Source organism: Mirounga angustirostris, unplaced genomic scaffold (genome assembly GCF_029215605.1).
Source record: "Mirounga angustirostris isolate CCGP_5_RB_7025 unplaced genomic scaffold, mMirAng1.0.hap1 SCAF_8, whole genome shotgun sequence".
NCBI classification, from domain to species: Eukaryota; Metazoa; Chordata; class Mammalia; order Carnivora; family Phocidae; genus Mirounga; species Mirounga angustirostris.
Genome location: NW_026991716.1, coordinates 29,866,843 through 29,888,019, shown reverse-complemented (window position 1 = coordinate 29,888,019; position 21,177 = coordinate 29,866,843). Strand labels below are relative to the sequence as shown.

Below are 21,177 nucleotides of genomic sequence, written 5' to 3'. Positions count from 1 at the left end.
TGGCAGCAGCAAGAATGGGTGATTCTGGACTCCAGCCTCCTAGGTAGAGAAAGCACCTTCTCGGTGATCCAGCCTTGAAGAAGATGGAACCTTTTTAGCAGATCCAGAACCTGCTATGATGGTGTCTGTCCCAGGGCAATAGCAGGTGTAGACAGGGATTCTGTATCAGGGGCAACAGGAGCTTCTGATTTCTAGGTATTCCTCTTTCCTATTTTGCCTCCAGACACATGCTTTTTCTTTTTGCACTTCTTGCCCTTTTAATACTGTTGTAACCAATTTTCTATATTAAATTCCCTCAGTCTGGAAGACCTAGAGTGGTTCTATCTTCCCGACTAGATCCTGGATGATAAGTGGTAAGAGGTTAGGGTTGAACCCATGCAGACTTATGTCCTTGTGTCACTTCCTGCTCCGTCTGCACGGTCTACTTGCAGTCTATCCACCACTTCTGTTTCAACATTTGTGCTGAGGACTCCCAAATTGAGTTTTTTCAGCCCCTACCTGAGATCCATACCCATATACCTCAAGTCTCCTGCGTGGCTCTTCCACTGGCATCTCAGATTCGACATGTACAACACTACTCATTCTCTTCTTCATCAAAACTTCTATGGCATTCTTTTCTATTTCAACGTAGTCCGTTACTGACCATCCATCCAGCCACCCAATCTAGAAATCTTAGTGTTAGCCTTGACCCCTCCACTGGGCTAATCAGTAGCCAAGCCCTTTATTTATTTATTTTTATTTATTTTTTAAGATTTTATTTATTTATTTGTCAGAGAGAGAGAGAGAGAGAGAGCACAAGCAGGGGGAGTGGGAGAGAGAGAAGCAGGCTCCCTGCTGAGCAAGGAGCCCGATGTGGGACTCGATCCCAGGACTCTGGGATCATGACCTGAGCCGAAGGCAGCTGCTTAACCGACTGAGCCACCCAGGCATCCCATTAGTAGCCAAGCCCTTTAGATTCTACCTCCTAATTATCTCAATATTCTATTCCCTCCATCTCCTCTGTTCATGACTTAATTCAGGCTCTTATCATTTCTCACCTAAATTATTGCTATATTGCTAAAAAAGAGTCGTGTGTGGGTGTGTGCAACTTTTTATTTTGATGCAATATACTATAGACTCTGACCAGCAGTTTTAGCTCAGTTTTCCAAGCTCCAGTCCATCCTTTGCAATGTCAGACCAATTTTTCTAAAATTCAAAATAATTGTGTCACTCCTCAGTTTTAATATCTCTAAAAGCCAGACCCTCTTTGTGGTATAACATGGCCTATGTGATCTGGCTCTTGCTTAAATTTCTAGCTCATCTTGACACTCCCCCACACCCCACTACCAAACAGGAACACAATCAGTAGCCTCTACACCATTCACATGCAACCACATAGAGGTCTCCAAGGGAGGGAGCTCTGAATGCCTTTGACCTTCACATATTTGCCTACCCCTTGCCCTAGAATGCTTTTCTCTTCCTTTGTTTTCTGCTGGTCAAATTGTTTTTTTTTTTTTTAAGATTCTTATAAGCCTTGATTATGTTCCACCTCTACTACTTTCAAAACACTTGGCACATTCTTTTTATTTTTTAAAAATATTTTATTTATTTAAGAGAGATTGAGAGAGAGAGAGATCATGAGCAGGGGGGAGGTGTAGAGGGAGAAACAGACTCCTCGCTGAGCAGGGATCTGGACAGGGGACTAGATCCCAGGACTCTGGGATCATGACTGGAGCCAAAGGCAGGCACTTAACCAACTGAGCCACCCAGGCGCCCTGACTTGGCACAGTCTTGTTTGAATACATTACATTGTTGTGTAATGATTTATTCATCCCCCTCCCCCCGCAACTAGACTTTAAGCTCTTTGAAGGGAGGAATACCCTTTATTCATCTTTGTATTTCTAGCTCTGGACCCAATACTAGCACTTACTAAATTTTCCATGTATTTCTGCAGAACGATTTAGAGCTAATGCCTGATGGATACCTTTCAGAGAGAGAAAGAGGAGGGAGGGCTGGAGGGAGGAGGAGGCGGGGTCTGAAGAGCCCTGGGAGTTTGGCGTGGGAAGAGGAGCTTCCCCATTGCCGCGTTCTGCCAGGAGGTTGTGCTGCTTTGAAGAGCCCATTACCTAGGTTACAGGCGGAAGCTGACAGCTTGATACTAAAGAGGGATCCCCAGCAGGAGGCAGACGTCCCTCCATTGTCTTCCCAGCCCAGTTACACACCCGACTCCCGCCCGGTTAAAGAGCCAAGTCTTGAGGAGGTTGCCGGCCCCGCGTCTCTCCCCAGCGACTGATGATGTTAAACCCTACACTTCCGTGATTGGTTTAGCCAAACGATAAGGGCAACTATTGGAAGCAGCGGGCGGAACCTGATCTGGGGAAGCAGTTTGGGGCCCGGGGTCCACTGGCTGGTAGCTCTTAGCCCACAGTGTGGTGTGAAGCTATGGATCATGAGCAGAGGCGGGGAGCTGCACTGCTAAGGCTGTTACACCTCCTGTGGTTGCTGCCCTACTCCCGGACCGCCCCTGAAGGTATGACAGTCCCTCTCGTTTACTCCAATCCTGACCGCTTAGAGCCGGGGGAGCCACTCAGAGCATTTGAAGTCTTCTTTGCATTTGAAGCCCTGTACTTTGTAAGTGGCGCGGGAAGTAGTGGCAACAATAGCAGAATTGGGAAAGAGATCAACTATGGATGGATGGCAAACAATGTCAGAGGTGCTTTATATATTCCACTTAAGACAATCTCTTGAAACAGAGATTATTATATCCATTTTACAGATGGAAAAAAATGAGACTCAGACTCTAAGTAACGTGGTCAAACTCACACAGTTGGAAGGGGGGCAGAGCTGGGATTTGAGCAAAGCAAATATTATTTCACTGTCCTATTTAGTCGTCTGCCCTGCACTCTGTCATCAACTCATCTTGGTGGTTCTTGAAAAGTCTCTTAACTTTATTGGTCCTTAGTTTCCTTCTTTGTAAAGGACAGGGCAGAATGGGAGAATAATCTGGAAGATCCCTCTTCCTCTAAATATCTATTACTCTAGGTATTGAGTACTGGGTAGAAAGTTTCACGCTAGTGTGTGTGGGGGGAGATTCTTGCCAGGAATTTCAAAGAATAGAGATTATTTCCTGCAACTTTGGGTCCCCCAGTCCTGTCATTGCAGGGGCTGGAGGGTTGAGGGAGGTGAAGACGTTTTCAGAGAGGTCTGGTGCTAATGAAGTGGCTGAAGAGAAGCCTGGAGATTGGTTTTTTCAGCTTACTGTGCTGTCTGGGGGTAAGATACACAGTGTCATTTGTGGCTTGGGGAGGCCGTGACCATTCCTTTACCCTCCCTTCTAAGACTGGGGAACCCACCCAAGGCCTTCAACATCAGTACGGTGGCCTTCTGTGGATTAGACGAAGATATCTTTTTTGGGAAGGATGCAGCCCTGTGCCAGGATGCGTGGCTTGGGGAGCAGAGTGCAGGCCCGAGGTTTCAACTTCCAACAATTTCCTTGGCTAGATGCCTTTGTGCAGCACACAAACACGCAACCAACATTGGGACTCCAAATCTGTCACTTTAGACAGTAGACCTTTTTTTACATTTTACAACTTTAGACGGTGGGCCTTTTTATGGGCAGGGGAAGTTTGGAGAGATCCTGTAATATCTTCTTCACCCCCACTGGGAGAGAGAGCCTGAGAGCCTAAGTAACAGACATAAAAAGGGGTTACACCCGAAGCCTACCCCCTCTGCCTGAAGCAGGCCTTGCTGTTTTCTAAGCTAAAGGGGAGGAGGAGAGTCCCCCCTCCCTGACTCACCCTGTCTCCTCTGCAGCTCCTACCCCAGCATGGCGGGATGAACTGCAAAACCACACGTTCCTGCACACGATATACTGCCAGAACTGGAGTCCCAGCATCGGCCTCTCGGAAGCCTATGATGGGGACCAGCTTTTCTCCTTCAACTTTTCCCAGAACACCCGAGTGCCTCGCCTGCCTGAATTTGCTGACTGGGCTCAGAAGCCTGGAGATACTTCCACGATTTTCTTTGACAAAGAGTTCTGCCAAGCTATGGTCCAGAAAATAGGACCCAAACTCGAAGGGCAAATCCCTGTGTCTAGAGGTCAGGGGTGTTTCTGGTGGTGCGGGGAGGGGCTGCATCTTAACCTCCTCAACCTGTGCGCTGAATTATTCCCTTTCACACCAGTCCCCTCATCTAATGCCTTTTGGGTCTCCCCTTACCAGCTATGGTCTACACTCTGTTTTTGTTGTGGGGCAAAGACATGTGCCTAGGACATAGTAGGTGTTCAGAGCTATTTATTGAACTTGATGAATGCAACAGGGACCAATTGTTGCCTACTGAATATTAATTAGAGCTTGTGTTGCTATGCTCAGTGGGATGGAAGGGGAGAAAGGAAGTATCCTAAGATGTGTCTGTGTTTGAATAAGAAGACAGCATGTGATTAGATGCCCGTGTGAAGTCTAGACAGGAAGCCCTGCAGGAAGTCAGGGTGGAGGGTCCCAGAGTAGCCTGGGTTTGGCTCTGCCTCTAGGTCCAGGTCTCATTCTTGCCTGGAGGAAGACCTCCCTTCAAGCCCCAGCTCCTCCCTCATCTCTTCTCCCAAAGCCCGTCCCGACAGACACTGTCTCTGTCCTCTCCTCTGTATGCCACGCCCCTTCCAAACTCAGGGGTACCATCTAAACTAGTTACTTCTTTCCCTCACACCTCAATCCTCCCACCAGGGTTTCCTATTGTTGACGTGTTCACCCTGAAGCCCCTGGAGTTTGGCAAGCCCAACACCCTGGTCTGTTTTGTCAGTAATCTCTTCCCACCCACGTTGACGGTGAACTGGTGGCATCACTTGGACCCTGTGGAAGGAATCGGGCCCACTTTTGTGTCTGCGGTTGATGAACTCAGCTTCCAGGCCTTTTCTTACTTAAACTTCACACCAGCACCCTCTGACCTATTCTCCTGCGTCGTGACTCATGAGATTGACAGCTACACAGCAGTTGCCTATTGGGGTGAGAATTTTCTCCTTGGAAGCCTGCTTCCTTTTGGGGGCAAAAAAGGATGGACCCATGGAAGGGCCTTCTTTTTCTACTTGGACTTTGTTGAAGTCCATTCCCACCCTGAGCAACTTTAATTTTTCATGCTTCTGTTTCTCCTGTTTCATCCCAGACACCCATGTAATTCCCCCAGGTGGGGGGGCTCACCGACCAAGTCTCCAGGCTGATCTGCTCCCCTTTTTCTCCAGTGCCCCATAATGCGCTGCCCTCTGACCTTCTGGAGAATGTGCTGTGTGGTGTGGCCTTTGGCTTGGGTGTGCTGGGCATCATTGTTGGCTTAGTCCTCATCATGTATTTCCGAAAGCCTTGCTCAGGTGGTAAGTCAGAGCGTCTGGAGTGGGTGGGTGAACCATGGGAGCCACATACAGTGGGGCGCGTGGGGGCATGCCCAGGGTCATCCTGCAGTATGGGGAGGCCTTTGGGTGGGAAGGCCTGAGTCAGGCACCATGAACATCCTCCCAGTTGGGGTCCCAGTTACACACACACACAGTTATCAGATCACAGGCATGGCTTTGAGTGGGAGAGGAGTGATATGGGGAGTTGTAGGAGGGGTGCTTGGAGATGACTTGGGGCCAAGGAGAGATCAACTTGTCTAGGATATGCAGCAGGCAGGGAGGGGCCTTTGGGGAGTAGGGGGGTCCCCCGATGGCTTCCCTCCATCCTTCTCCTCCTCAGATTGATTCTTCCCGACCAGAGTCTGGTGCCAGCAGTGTCGATCATGCATGCAGTGGGAGATCAGGTTTCCCACATCCAGCCCAAGATCTCTCCTTCTCCGAGCAGGAGTCCTTGGGACAGCCCGGGGGGTGTGCACGTGCGTGTTTATACAGGTTTCTCAGCTGGGGGCTCTACTGTCCCCGGGCTTGCACCCAGGGGAACCCAGAGTGGCTTTCCTATCACTACCACATTCCTTCCCACTTCAGGGCAATAAATCTTATTTCTTAATATTGCGTGGATTGTCATTTCAAATCCAACATGTAACCTGAATGTGGCTTGCCCTCATTAGGGAGGGAAATGGGGAAACCCCTAGCTCCTCCACTGACTCCTGTTCCCTGCTCTCAGCACCATACGATGGCTTTTACTCCTATCAGTTTGTGCAAAATACTTGAAAAATGAGGGCAGAACTACTTTCTGATAATCTGCTCACAAAATGGTGGAGGAAGCTGATTGCAGATTTTCTTTTTTTTCATTTTACTGGTTGTGAAAATATTTATGGCTAGTAGAGGCTGCCTTGAGAAATATGTAACATTTCATAAGACAAATTCATTTTTTAAAAAGATTTATTTATTTATTTTAGAGAGAGAGGGAGAGAGGGAGAGAGAATGTGCACAGGCTTGAGAGAGCGTAGGGGGAAGGAGCAGAGGAAGAGTCTTAAGCAGATTCCATGCTGAGCGCAGAGCCCCACGTGGGGCTAGATCTCACCATCCTGAGACCATGACCTGAGCGGAAACCCAGAGTCAGCTGCTCAACTGACTGCACCACCCATCCACCCCAAACAAATTTATTTTTATTTTTCTCAGTATTTTTTGATTAGGCAAATGACTTACAAATTTGTTTATTTTTTAAAAATAAATCAGTTTATTTAAACTAAAATAAACACCAAAGTCATTTCATTAATTTCTCCCCTGACCCCTGCAACCACCAATTTGTTCTCCATATCTATGAATTCTTTTTTTTCTATTTTGATTTTTAATTTTTCTTTTAGATTCCACATATAAGAGAGATTGTATGTATCTGTCTTTCTCGTTTGACTTATTTCACTTCACATAATGCCCTTGGAATCCATTCATGTTGCCACAAATGGAAGAGTTTCCTTTTTTTTTTTTGTAATAGCTGAATAACATTTCATTGTTACGTGTGTTATATGTGTCCAGCCATATGGATATGTTACCATCCAGCTACTAATCGGCACTTAGGTTGTTTCCATGCCTTGGCTATTGTAAACAATGCTGAATGAACGTGGGGGTGCATATATCTTTTTGAGTGAGTGTTTTCATTTTCTTTGGATAAATACCCAGGAGTGGAATTGCTGGATCATATGGTAGTTCTATATTTAATTTTTTGAGGAACCTCCATACTGTTACTGACCGCTTGCGCGGTCTGTAGGTAGGACTGTAAATTGGTGCAGCCACTATAGAAAACAGTGTGGAGGGGATGCCTGGGTGGCTCAGTCAGTATCTGCCTTCGGCTCAGGTCATGATCCCAGGGTCCTGGGATCGAGTCCCGCATTGGGCTCCTTGCTCAGTGATAAGCCTGCTTCTCCCTCTGCCTGTCGCTCCCCCTGCTTGTGCTCTCTCTCTCTCCCTCTCGTTCTCTGACAAATAAATAAAATCTTAAAAAAAAAAAACAGTGTGTGGGGCGCCTGGGTGGCTCAAATGGTTAAGCGTCTGCCTTCGGCTCAGGTCGTGATCTCGGGGTCCTGGGATCGAGTCCCGCATCGGGCTCCCTGCTCCTTGGGAGCCTGCTTCTCCCTCTGCCTCTCTCTGTCTCTAATGAATAAATAAATAAAATCTAAAATAAAAATAAAAACAACAACAACAACCAAAACAAAACAAAACAAAACAAAAACAGTGTGGAGGCCCCTTCTTGTATTTATTGCCATCATTTTAGGATAATATATCTTCTCAAAACAGCTTTGAAAGAGTGACCTTAATTTGAAAAGGAAAAAAACCCGAGGACTTAGGTGTAAGGTAATTCTCTTTTTTCTGATGAGTAGTTTTGGGTGGAAAAGCTTTGCCTTATATTTATCTGGCCATATATGATATTTCACTATGCTTTCTTCCATTTGTGTTATTGTTTTCCTTTCACATTTAGATCTTTATTGATTGGAATTTTTCCATATCATGGGAATAAGGATACAACTTTCTTTCCCTCCAAATAGTAAATTGATCTTCTTAATATCATTTACTAAATATTCCATTTATTCCCAGGGATTTTATACCAAGTTTCCCTATATGCATGGATTTGTCTCTGAATTGTTCAGTCCATTGGTTTGTCAGTTCCTATATCAGTATCATATTGTTTTAATTATTATGGCTTTTCATATGTTTTATTATTTGGCAGGGCTGGTTTTCATTTCTTTATCACTCACCTCTCCCAATACCCAAAGTCCCATTTTGCTCTTCTTTATCAAAATTGTCTGATACTCATGGATTTGATTTCTGTGCACATTTTAGAATCACTTTAACAAGTTCTCCCCAAGCCCTGCTATGATTTGGTTAGGACAGCATTTAGGTTAGTGATATGGGGAGAAATTGACTTCTTCGTTGTTAGGATGCCCCATCCATGAATATGTCTCTTCACTTTCTGAGGTGTTCATTTATGTAGTTTAATAAAGTTTTCCCTCTTATTCATAGAGTTCTTATACTTTTTAATGTTAATTTCTAAACATGCTATGGTTTTTATTACTATTATAAATGGCTAGCAATGTTCAATTATTTTCTGATTATTAGGAGCATAGAATTTAGAATCATAAATCCTCAGTTCAAGTCATGGTTCTTTTTTTTTTTTTTAAGATTTTATTTATTTATTTGAGAGAGAGAGAATGAGAGAGAGAGAACACCTGAGAGGGGATAGGGTTAGAGGACGAAGCAGACTCCCTGCCGAGCAGGAAGCCCGATGCGGGACTCGATCCGGGGACTCGATCCAGGGACTCCAGGATCATGACCTGAGCCGAAGGCAGTCGCTTAACCAACTGAGCCACCCAGGCGCCCCAAGTCCTGGTTCTATTACTTAGTGTCTGAGTAAGGCTGGACAGTTGCTAACCTCCCTCTGCCTCCATTTTCTCATAGTTAAGATGGGAATGATAACATCATTCAAGAGTTGTGGTGGCAAATCAGGTAGAATATCCCCTAGCCGTGCAAGTCATTTGGCTGCAGGATGGAAGGATGATGGGCTAGTTACCCCAACTGTAACCCCAAGATTGGGGTCTGGAGAGTGAATCCTGTAGAGAAGAGGGAGTAGGAGGACAGAGGTGAGGTGGGGGTGGGGAGGGATGAGGTTGGACAGACTGGGAAGTAAGGTAATCTGGGCAGGGTGCAGGTGTGTGTAGTTTTGAGGAGACATTGAAGGAAGTCACAAATGTGGTCTCATGCTATGGGTTTTAGATTGCAAGTGATTGATGGGTTGAACAATTTTTGAGTTTATAAAATTGAGGCTTGAGTTGAAACCATCTGTCCAGAAGAGGAACCTGAGAGCTTGCAGGGAGCACCAGAAGGAAGTACCTAGAAGCGATTTATTATTATGGCCGTGCTCTCAGGAAGAGCGTGAGACCACATTTGTGACTTCCTTCAGTGTGTGATGCCAGGGATGCATTGTAGCTCCCTTTTGTTTTAGCCAATCCAGGCTCCTGGTAGACCCCCAACAGCACCTCAGAACATTGCGGAGCTTGCTGTGCTCTATGCCAGGACTGCGATGCCAGGGGCCTTCCTCTCCTGAACACGACTTCAGCCCAGCAGTCGGGGCTCACCTCCAGCAGCCCTCCGGGAGAGGGTTAATCTATAAGATTAACTTAATTATATGATTAAGATTATAATCATATAATCTTTTAAGATTATATGAGATAGCATGGAAATCGCCTACCTAAGAGCATCAGTTCCACCTCCCCGTCCACCCTGTCCATGCCCTCAATGATTTCTCTTTTCTCTTTCTTTTTTCCCCCCTTTTTTTTTCTCTTTTCTCTTTCAAGCACACTGGCCTTATCGCTTACTTGCTTTACCATAAACTCTTCTCTTTACAGATGTCTGTTCTCACTCCCCAGCTGACCTAAAGCGAATGACGTGGGAACAGAGTCCACGTCTCCTTGCTGGGCATTGCCTGTAATGCTCTGCACAGAAACGCCGCGGTTCGTCCACCCGTGGCGCCGTGGACAGCCGAGGGGGAGGCGCGGGAAAGGAGAGGACCCGTTCTCGGGGCTTGGGCAGCGCGGGTAGAAGAAAGAGAGCACGTGGGAACGAGGCTGCCTCACTCCTACGCTCCTGGCGGTCCTGGCACTACCGAAATGGCTGTCCGGTCACAATGGACAGGGCACTTGAAACGGTCTTTTGGGTTGATGCGCGGTGGGGGACAGAACTAGGTCTGAAAATTAGGAGGGAAGGGGAAAGGAAGAAAGCTCTTGGCTGAGCACGGGCCTCTGGGTTTTCTGTCCTGCCTTATTCTAGAAAGCACCCTCAGTCTTCTCCTTAATAGAGAAGTGAAATCTTCTGCATTTCCTGCTGCTGCCTCACGGAAGGTTTCACATCTCCTTTGGCTGCCCGAGCAGAGACCAGACAGGGAACTCCGTGTGGCCTCGGCTGGCTGGCGAGCGCCACCCCCGGCCACCCCCGCGCGGGCACGGGACCTCACCGCCGGCGTTCCTGCGCCCGCCAGCGCGAGCCTTGTAGACGGGGACAAAGATCCGGGCTCCCGCGAGGTCAGGCTCACTGCCCACCTTGGGGGGGTGGGGGGGGGAGGAGGAAGAACGTCAGGGGGAAGTGCGCGTGCGAGTGGGGAAGAGTTCACACGGTTTGGAAACTGTCAAAAGAGAAAGCAAGGAGACGCTGGTTCTAAGAACAGAAGGAATTCTGAGAACAGGGAAACAAAGACTTGGGTGGTCCAGTGGCTTTTCCCTTTATCTGTCTCTCAGTGGGGGGCACCACTGGCTACTTTTATGTGGGTCATCTCAGCCCCAGGATGTAGTGAGTGTGTGGGCTTGCTCGTGTGCGTGCACCAGTGTGTGTCTGTGTGTGAATCTTTGGAGCTGTTTTCAAAACTGTAAAAGGAGGACGCTGGACAGATCTTTTAAGATTATATGAGATAGCATGGAAAGGGCCTACCTAGTATAGTATCAGTTCCAAAGTAGAAGCTCAACAAATTTTGGACTCACCACCCCCATTTTCTGCCCATTCCCGCTCACCTGATGGCTCATTAGAGGAGGTAGGATGTAGAAACATCTTATAATGAAGGCGGGGTTGAGAGCGGGGGTTGCTGGGAAATGCAACTTCAGTTAATCTCAATTAGTTACACGAGTCTTTTGTTTCTGATATTCATCTTTGTATTCATTTTTGGTACATGCTTCTTTTCTCTTCATAAGCATCGACTGTCCTGGGGTTGGGGGCTTTGGGGGAGGACAGATAAGTGTGGCGTCAAGGGGCTCTCTCCTAATCCTCTCTCATTTAGCTCACTACTAAATCAAATCCAAAAGCTTGCAGAAACTAATGCGGGGAGACGCAGCCCTGCAGCCACTGGGGAACAGAGAGAAGCCAATTTCAGGTTTTAAATTTGTGATGGAAAAAGCCACCAATTGTATAGTTCACAGTGGGATAGGAGAATGAATTGCCATTTAAAACCTGCCTTTTCCAGGGGAAGTAAAGGAGGGAAGCTTTATCTTATTTTTTCTAGTGGCTTCATAATGCGGGGACCTGCTCTGGGACAGATAGGACCAGTGGGAGAAACACACAGGAGAGTGTTAAGTTTGGGGGAGGCAGGCGAGCTTTGGGAACTGGCCCATTACCAGCTATTTATCAAGGGTTTAAGTGGCGTTGTCCTGCGGTCTGCCTTGAGATGGCTCAGAGTAGTTGAGGGTAGGATTTCCTAGCTCCAAAAAAGCAGGAAGGACGAAATGCAGCTCTGCAAGAAGCAATGGAATCCCAGGGAGAGATTTTCCAGTCTCTGTCTCTGACCTCTAAAGTGGAACTGCTTCCCTTATTCTGCAGTTGCGCTTTGAGGCCAGATAACCCTGCATTCTCCCTGTGCCTCCTTCCATCTTAACATCCCTGTCTCTGCCACCTGCTCCGGAAGGGCCTTTCAGCTCCCGCCTCCATCTCCCAGGTGACAGGACAGACCAAGGTTATGCAATATCTTTCTAAGTAACCTCTCTCTAAGGGACAGGAGAAGTTACCTAGTCTCAGTCTTGGAAGGATATTGAAGGGAAACAGTTAAACCAGTGGGCAGCCCAGGCTACATATGTTCTGGGAATATTGGGATTATTCTCTCCAGTGATCTAGGGAAATCCACCTACAGACTGGTCTTTCCCACAGGGAAAGAGTTAAGAGACATAGTTGTTTAAAGCCTAGGGCAGGATAAGATTTACCTGGTAACTGATGATGCTGGGCTGAAGCACTCAGTGATTTGTCTCTGTATTTGTCCCCGCCCATCTAACCATCTAAGCAATCTGACAACTGTTAGTTTGGGACTGATTTAGAAGAGCTGGTAGGAACAGGATTAGTATCTAGGGGCTGGGTGGCTCCAAATCACTCATTTAGTGGGGATCAAGGAGCTGGGGCTATACTCTATTCCTCTCAGGGTCTGGACATCATCTACCCAGGCTGGGGCTACAGGAGCAGGCGAGGACCCAGGGCCCCTGGAAGAATTGGTCCAGGGGACTGAATTCCTGGCGGGTCCCTAGAGTGGAGCATGACCACACTCCTGCCGTTGCTGCTGGGCCTCAGCCTGGGCTCCACTGGAGCAGGTAAGGGTTTCTGGCCTGGGACCCTCCCTTCCTCTGCTCCTTTGGGGCAAGGGAGTCACTTGGATCTGGACACCCCAGACTAGTTTGTCTCCCTGGTATATGCTCCAGTAGCACTTTGTACTTTGTATCTTTGTAGCAATTTTAAGATAATTGAACTGTATAATTATTTGTGTAATATATATCTTTTGCCAGGGGCGCCTGGGTGGCTCAGTTGGTTAAGCGGCTGCCTTCGGCTCAGGTCATGATCCTGGAGTCCCGGGATAGAGTCCCGCATCGGGCTCCCTGCTCGGCAGGGAGTCTGCTTCTCCCTCTGACCCTCCCCCTTCTCATGTACTCGCTCTCATTCTCTCTCTCTCAAATAAAAATAAATAAATAAATCTTTTAAAAAATATATATATCTTTTGCCAGAGTGTAGGCAACGGCAATATCTGTCTTGTTTACTGCTGCATCCTGAGCTCCTAGCCCAGTGCCTGGCACGTATGTGTGTGTGCTTCATAAATATATGTGGAGTGAATATTTAATAATATATCCAGCCAACAAAGCTGGCTCTTCCCCTTGACCCCTTTTCTCTCTCAATAATTTGCCTTACTGAAGGTCTTGTCCTGGGTAAATTGTTGTGTTTAAACTAGCAAATAATTCCTGTTCCCATACTTAGTCTCATAAAAAGGAAACAGCATCTAAAAACTTTTCTGCTGCTACCATCTATTCCCTTAATCGGTGCTCTCAGAGACTTGAGTACACGAGCTTGGTCTGTAGATGCTGCCTGAGGCAGGAAAGCTACACCCCACTTGCTGGGTGTAACTGGGGCAGGAACTGGGTCTTGGGCTCCCTGCAGAGGTCTCTGAGCTGCCCCCTTTCTCTGGTTCCTGTAGGTGGCTTTATAGCCCATGTGGAAAGCACCTGTCTGTTGGATGATGATGGGACTCCAAAGGATTTCACATATTGTGTCTCCTTCAACAAGGATTTGCTGACGTGCTGGGATCCAGAGGAGGCCAAAATGGCCCCTTGTGAATTTGGCGCACTGAATGTTTTGGCCAATTACCTCTCAGAATACCTCAACCAACAGGAATCCCTGCTCCAGCGCTTGTCTAATGGGCTTCAGGACTGTGCCACACATACCCAGTCTTTCTGGGGATCACTGACCCACAGGACACGTAAGAAGAGAGGGGCACAAAGGGATTATCGGGAAGCACAGTTAGGAGAGGTGAGGCCAGGGAGAATCCCTCAATCCCTCCATAGGCAAGAGGTTGGAGATTTGGGCGGGAAAGAAGCACAAAATGTGTGGACCTGGATTGTAGAAAGAGTGAGTGTGGACCCTCAAAGGGTTGTTGATGGGGGTGGAACAGGAACAAAGAAGGGGAGGTGATGTTTGAGGCCAATGCGGTAAGAGAGTAAGCAGGCTTTCCATCTATTCAGGGCATCTCAGGATGCAGAGTCAAGTTCAACCAGGAGTGTGTCAGAATAACCAGAATGCCTTTTCCCAAAGTGCTCATGCCTCTTTATCATAGGTTCTGATGTTCTAGGTCTGGGATGGGCCCAGGCATGGGAATATTTAGAAAGCCTCTCAGGGGATTTCAACATGCTTTCTTGCCCCAAAGCCCTTGCACTGAGAATGACTTGAGATTGGTGAAAGAAAACATGGAGATCTCCATAAGACAGAGTAATATGTCTTAAGACGTTATTTCTGAACCATTTTTCTTAGAATTGCCTGGGGAAGGTGCTTGTAAAAAATACAAGCCCTTGATTGCCACTACAGATCCTCTCAGTGAAAATATTTGGGGATGCAACCTAGGGAACCCGCATTTTAACACAATTTCTTGGATTTTTATTTAAGATTTTGTTTGAAAAGCACCAAGGTGGAGGTAAGTAAGAGGGTCACCTAGGAGAATAAGCTAATAGAGAAGAGCAATATTAACAATCTCATTATTTCGGATTATGTTAATCCAAATTTAAGAGAGTTAGATCTGAGTTAGGCTCGTTTCCTTAAACTATCCAAGGGAAAAATGTTGCTTGATTCAGCCACTTAGTTTGTTAAATTAGATTTGAGGGCAGACATCTTTTCCTACCTTTACAAACCCCAACCTACAACTCTTGACAACTGTTAGCTTATATACTTGAAATAAATACAGGGACTTCTGAAACAGCTTGCAGTTCAGACCTGGCTTCTACTTAATGTGATCAACCGTAATTTTGGACCAGGAAAGAAGGGAAAGGGCAGTGAAGGAATGGGAGGAAATAAAGAGCAAAGCAGGAGTAAGTCTAACTCCTCTTTTTCAAAGGGATGTATGGAGGCACGGAGTGGGGGTGGGGGAGGCCACGAAGAGTTGAAGCTGGAAAGAAACGAGGTTGGAGAAAAAACCAGAATGGTGCCATCTTTCATGACCACGTTTTCCTCTTATGCAGGGCCACCAACTGTGCAAGTAGCCAAAACCACTCCTTTTAACACGAAGGAGCGTGTGATGCTGGCCTGCTATGTGTGGGGCTTCTATCCAGCTGATGTGACCATCTCGTGGAGGAAGAATGGGCAGCCTATCCCTTCTCACAGTAGTGCCCCTAAGATGGCCCAGCCCAATGGAGACTGGACATATCAGACCGTCTCCCATTTAGCTACAACCCCCTCTTATGGGGACACCTACACTTGTGTGGTGGAGCACATTGGGGCTCCTGAGCCCGTCTCTGAGGACTGGAGTAAGTGCACGGCGGGTGGGAGGAATTAGGGTTGAAGCAGAGAGCTACTGCGAGTGGGTGGTTGAAAAGGAACACCAACGTCTTGGCACAGGGAGTGACATGTGGACAGGTCCACGGAATATGGCAGGGAGGAAGATGCTGAGAATGAGCAGCCAGCCTGGAGGAACTGGTGGAGAGTTGATGACCAGAGATGGGGCAGTGGGTGGTTGATGTTGTGTGTCTGAGAGTGGCAGGGGAGCAGAATGGCTATCCTGAAAAGAGGATGTGGTTTGGTGACCATGTTTTCACAACCAAAATTTGTGATGCAACATTTTAGGATCCTCAGATTTCAACTATTCTGTTGTCTGGTCAGGAATGGGAATTGAAGGAATAAAAAAGGTTTCAGAAGAAACGGAACTTTCTTTTGGTGTGGGGGCAGTACTAAATTTGGGCCGCTCTGTCAGGGAAGAAAAAGCCTGGCTGACAAACACTTTGGTTTACATGCTTGGGGGCTAATGAACAAGGAACCAATTACCACTGTTTGAACCCCAGGATTGGAAGTAGTTAAATGTACCAAGAGATTTGGTACACAGATTTGGGGAAAGAGAAGAGGGAACAATGAGGAAGAGGAGGGGAATCTATGAAGGGCTAGGCAACAGAATCCTAGACTGGCTGCTGAGACTGGGCTCCCCCTTTGGGGAGTGCTGTCTTGCTGGGCAGCGGAGAAAGGCATGAAGAGCAGAGAGAGGAACCCACAGGTGCACCGGAACTCTCCTGGGAAAGTCTCCTCCCCAGTATGCACCAGAGCTTCCTTTGGTGATGGAATGTTCATTTTAGCATGGGGGAAGGAGTCCAGGTGCGGTGGGATTCAGAGTACAGTGGGTTCCAGGAAGTGGGAGCTATGGAGTGGGATGGAGACAGGTTCTGGAAATCTGGATGTAGACAGGAGGAGATACCTCAGTAGTCAGACAACGCGTGGAATGGGATCATTGAGAGTTAAGAAAGGTGGAATGACATTTTAATAGACAAATAGGTAGAGCACATAAGGGAGCAAACATTGTCACTATGGGGTAAATGGAGAGGGGAATGAGGAATCCTTTATTCTTTGGTGAGGGAAACTTCAGGGTGAAGGAAGGAAAAAAGATGCCTTGAGAGCCCCCACTGTATTAGAGAGGACCTAGAAGCTAGGGTGCTAACTCTCGTGAGGGGGTCCCCCAGGGCTACTCTAGGAGTACAGAGCTACGGAATGGGGATTTTTGAGGAAAGTCTGTCTCCTTGGGTGTAGGTTGGTGTGCGCTTGGCACTTTTGAACCTACTAGGTGGAGGTCACACTAAATTATGTTGCTCTGGCAATGAGCGACAGATCGGTTCTAGTAAGTTTCTATTTTTGCAGCACATGGGCTGTCCCCGATGCAGACAGTGAAGGTTTCTGTGTCTGCAGTGACTCTGGGCCTGGGCTTCATCATTTTCACTCTTGGTTTGCTCAGCTGGCGGAGAGCTGGCTCGTCTGGTGAGTGCCGCCCCTGACCTCCTGTTGCCAATCTCACTCCCAATTTCTGTTCACTTTTTATTCGTGACTTGTTTTCCCATTGCTACCTCATTTGCTGTAACACCAGATACTTTTATCTATAGACTGTCCTCTAATCAGATATTTTCTTCTCCTAGGCTACATTTTCCTCCCTGGGGCCAGTTATCCAGAAGGTAACATCTCTGTTGGTCTGTTTGCCTACTGGTCCTTTGGAGGGGTGAGAGATCTCGGGAGTCAGTGTTGGGCTCAGCTAATGGTGCTTATAGTGGGGGTGACGTTCCACCAGGATGTAGCCAAGAGCATAATTTAAACTGCCATTGTTGGGATTAGGAGCAGGAAGGAGGAGCACCTACACACCCTTCTTCTATCCAATGGAGCATCTATGGGGAGACGACTGAAAGTGGCTTTGTAGTATTAGTCCTTGGTGGTCTAGAATTTTTGATATCACTGTATTAAGGGCTCTGGCATGGATGGTTATAGAAACAGAGGATGGGGTCAAGTTGGTTTGAAGCCTTATTATTTCCTTTTTATTTCTTCTGCAGGTCAACACGTCAATTAGAGGCAGAGTCCTACACCTTCTACCCCAAGTGTGAAGATTCAAACTCTTAGTGATGCTGCTGTGTCCCCCCACCATCCTCAGACCCTACAAATTTTCTTGGATCCTATGGTTTCTCCATTCAGATCTTTGAACTTCCCAGCCGACCCCATGTACACCTTAGCAAGTTGGGGGAACTCATTCCTGGGAATATTCTGTAATCAAGTTGTCATCCATCCAAATAAAGAGGCTATATTTCTGGGTCAAATATCATCTGGGGAGGGAGGTTAAAGGCCTTTCTGGAGGCCACACTGTGCCACAGGGGCCATTGAGTCGCTGGCGGTCATCTCTGAGGAATAAACTCTGGTTGAAATAGTTTTTCTATGCTTTTTCCTGAGGCCCTGGGGAGGGACCATGAGCAGAGTTATGGTTGGGGTTACTTCTCTCCTACTTGAGTGGAGGAGTCAGTACTTCCTCCTGATTATTCCCTCTAGACATGACAGAACTGGGGGCAGTTTTCTGATCTATAATTCCTAAGAAGAAATTAAGCTATGGTTGAATGGAGTCACAGAATCAGGGAGAGGCAGGGAATTGACAGATTACTTACTTCATAAGGGGTCTTAGGAGGATTGAGTGAGTTCATACTTGCAGATGGGTAAGAACATTGCTGGCACATGCTGAGCCCATAAGAGAGATGTTAGTTATTACTTGTTACTCAACTTTCTGGGCCAGGCATTGGACCAGGTACTTTGCATGCATTATTTTGTTGATCCTCATCACAACCCTGATGCAGATCCTCAGATAGGACTCAGGGGGGCAGAACTTAACTTCAGATGGGAGTTCTGCACAGTTACTTCTTCCAAACCCTAAGTGGGGAAGAGCTCAAGTGCTTATTATGACCTAGGTGCTGGGCTAAGTGCTTTGTATTTGTATCTCTTTTACTTCTTACAATAATCCCAGGAGGAAAAGATTGTCTCCTTTCATGTCACGGGTGAAGAAAGCAAGGTTCGGAGTGTGAATGACTTGTCCAAGATCAAAGAACAAATTTTCTATAGGATGTTTGTCTACCTTAGCTGGAAGTAAGTAGATGGCTTTATCCAGAGGATCCTCATGCTGGGGAGCACACCACCCTTCAGAGCCACGCTTTCATTCCCTTTTACCCCCAACCCAAGGGCCATCCACTGTTGGGGTACAGATTTCTCACTGTAGAAGGGAGGTGTATTTTGTTTCCGGTGAGGGGCGACACCTGCTGGACACAGAAAACTGGGCAATGGCATAGTTTTTGGAATTAGAGTTGGACACTAGACTTTGGGCAAGGAAAAGAAACCAGAAGTGAAGACAAGTATTGAAGCAGCTTAGCCTAAGAGGATGTTGTGGAGGGAGAACAAGGGGCTATGGATGCATATTTGCATGTGTGTGTCTATATGGGAATCCGTAAGATCAGAATCTGATGAGCTGGAGGAAGAGGCAGAAGACAGACTGCAGAACCTTCTTGTGTGCTGCTTTCCATGAATGTGTGTGTTTCCGTGTGGGTGTGAGGGGTGGTCATGGGGGCTAGAACCCTTCATCCTTGGACTGTTTCTGTGCTGATGGGGGACTACAGAGGAATGGCAGAAGCACTGGTCTTATGGGCTTGATGTCCAAAGTAGGTGCTCAGGGTTTGTCCAACCAGTGAATCGATCTCTTCCACATCCATGGTTTCCCCAGAAGGATCCTTGTGATCAGAGCATTTGTTCTGGAAGGAGTTTCCTGGAGAAGTCAATGGGAGGGGAAAGTGCTCATGAATTTAAAACGGTTATTCTCTGAGCAAGGCCATATAAGGTCGGAAGAGGGAAAGTGCTGTGTGCTGTGCTAATTGGCAAATGTAGGCTCAGAAATTAATGTCTAGAGGTTTTATCAGTTTTATATTTATTTTTTTGCATTTATATATAGCATTTAATGAATAAGCTTGTGTATCATGTAAATAATCTTCCACCTCTGCCTGACTTAATTTAAAAACTTGCTGTTTAAAGTCTTAATGTTGTTTCATTTTCGTTTTTCCATTCATGGTTTTTGTTTTTGTTTGGTTGACAAAGCAAATTCCTTTTGAAGTGCTAGTCTGGTCTGGGGGTAGGGCTTTGGGTGGTGTCTCTGATTTTGAGGAAGCTGCACATCCAAAGGGTCTGGGTCTGGTCACAGCAGTGGGAATCAAAGTGACAAGACCCCCAGGGGAAGGAAGGAGAGAGTCAGCTAATTGGATAGCTTCCAGTCCTCCTCTGGAGATTCTTGGCAGGCTTCTCTCTGCCCTAACTTTGTGTGTTTTTGTTTTATAGGGAAGGCTGTCCCTTTCCAGATAAGGAGTAAGAAAAAGTGCCACGTAGGTCTCCTGGGATCCAGGAAACCAGATGAGGGAGAAAAGGGAGGAACTACATGTCCTTACATGGGGTGATGAGATGTGCTTGGATGAAAAGAAGTGGGGTAATGGTGGGCCAGCTCCAGGACTGTGTGAGGAGAGTAGAATGTTAAACATAATCAAAGGCCAAAAAGGTGTGTGTGTGGGGGGGGGTGGGGGGTGGGGGGGGGGGGAGAGAGGCAGTTAGGCTTTTGGGTTATATCTAATCCAGTTGGTACAACACATGGTCTCTCCTTTCAATGTTTTGCTCATTTTAAAAGCTGAACTTGGAGCTGGAATCGACTTTAAAGGTCATCTAGTCCAACTGTCCACCCATAAAAGGGCTGGGTCTGTGTTCACGAGGACATGCAGAATGCAGGGAGTCCCTTCGATCCTTGGGGCAGATACCAATACTTTAGAGAACTGTGTTGACCTCAAGTTTGAGGCTCTTCTTTTGATATGATTTCAATTATGTATGGGGTCTAAAAAAACCCCCAACAAATGAATAAACAAACAAAAAGCTGAATCAGACCTATAAACACAAGAGAACAAACTTATGGTTGCCAGAGGGAAGGGGGTGGAGGCTTGGGCAACATGGGTGAAGGGGAGTGGGAGACACAGGCTTCCAGTTATGGAATGAATGAGTCACAGGAATAAAAGGCACAGCGTGAGGCATATAGTCAGTGATATGGTAATAGTGTTGTGTGGTGACAGATGGGAGCTACGCATGTGGTGAGCACAGCATAAAGTAGAGAGAAGTTGAATCACTAGGTTGTACACCTGAAACTAATGTACCACTGTGTGTTAACTATACTCAGATTAAAAAAAAAAAAAAAAAGACAATGGGAATAAAACTCAAATACACCATGGGAGGGTGTATCCTCAGTGCTTTTTTTCCTGAGTGACAACATGCTCCTGTGTTCCAGCTTCTCTTTGTTTCCTTACTCATGTACACAGTCATGTGAAAAGACCAGAAAAAGCTTGGTATTTAATCTCCATGTTTATTTAGGAAAATTACTTTTGCCAGGCCAGTCCCCAGGGGCTGCAGAGAGTGGAAAGACCCCAAACCCAAAAAGATTGCTCCCCGAGGCGGGAGGACTCACCTGCTCTCCTGACCCTTCCTCTCCCACGTTTCCACTACAAATGAGTTTCCAAGAGCCTTTGGCCAGACTGGCCAGAGGCAGGGCATGAAGAAAGAAATGACTTTCATTGTCCCAGGGCCTCAACAGAAAACAGATGACACACTCAAAATAGGATAGTTCAAGGGGAGTCTATTTACAAGGAAGTATTTCCAAAGAAGTAGGTGGGGGATAGCACCGTGTAACCTGGGAGTAGCAGCAGCTGACCTGTGACTACCCCAAGGTCCCAAGAGGCAAGGGACTGGAGGGGTTATCAGAATTCAGAAGGAGCCAGTCCTACAGTGTCACTAGCTTGCCCACAACAGTGCCCTTCAGTCAAGGGACACAGCCAGTCTAAAGTGACCTTGCGAGGGAACCAAAGGAGTAAAGACCCTGACCTCGAGCTCCGCCTCCCTCTATTCTCAGAGCAAGGCTGAAAGCAAGGGCAAGCCAAGGAGCTCGGGACCCTGTGATGTCCTACAGGCCAGCACTT

The 21,177-nt window shown here is 46.9% G+C and overlaps 1 protein-coding gene across 7 annotated transcripts; it reads left to right on the top strand.

Annotated features, from left to right (window-relative positions):
* Positions 1–2,164: 2,164 nt before the first annotated feature.
* LOC123837604 (HLA class II histocompatibility antigen, DM alpha chain) lies at positions 2,165–17,570 on the top strand. Of its 7 annotated transcripts, XM_045866657.3 has the most exons (9): positions 2,259–2,509; positions 3,793–4,077; positions 4,698–4,976; positions 5,210–5,338; positions 13,338–13,619; positions 14,869–15,153; positions 16,526–16,642; positions 16,798–16,833; positions 17,203–17,570. In XM_045866657.3, exons 1-9 carry the CDS (start codon positions 2,422–2,424, stop codon positions 17,217–17,219), a joined length of 1,518 nt encoding a protein of 505 aa, XP_045722613.1. In that variant the 5' UTR covers positions 2,259–2,421; the 3' UTR covers positions 17,220–17,570. The 7 variants fall into 7 exon arrangements, 6 of the variants coding, with proteins under 6 accessions (XP_064453518.1, XP_045722613.1, XP_045722618.1 ...); XR_010413588.1 differs by lacking the exons at positions 14,869–15,153; positions 16,526–16,642; positions 16,798–16,833; positions 17,203–17,570 and adding exons at positions 10,178–10,428; positions 12,300–12,465 and having other exon boundaries at positions 2,165–2,509; positions 13,338–13,477; XM_045866661.3 differs by lacking the exons at positions 2,259–2,509; positions 3,793–4,077; positions 4,698–4,976; positions 5,210–5,338 and adding exons at positions 10,304–10,428; positions 12,300–12,465.
* The last annotated feature ends 3,607 nt before the right edge of the window (positions 17,571–21,177 follow it).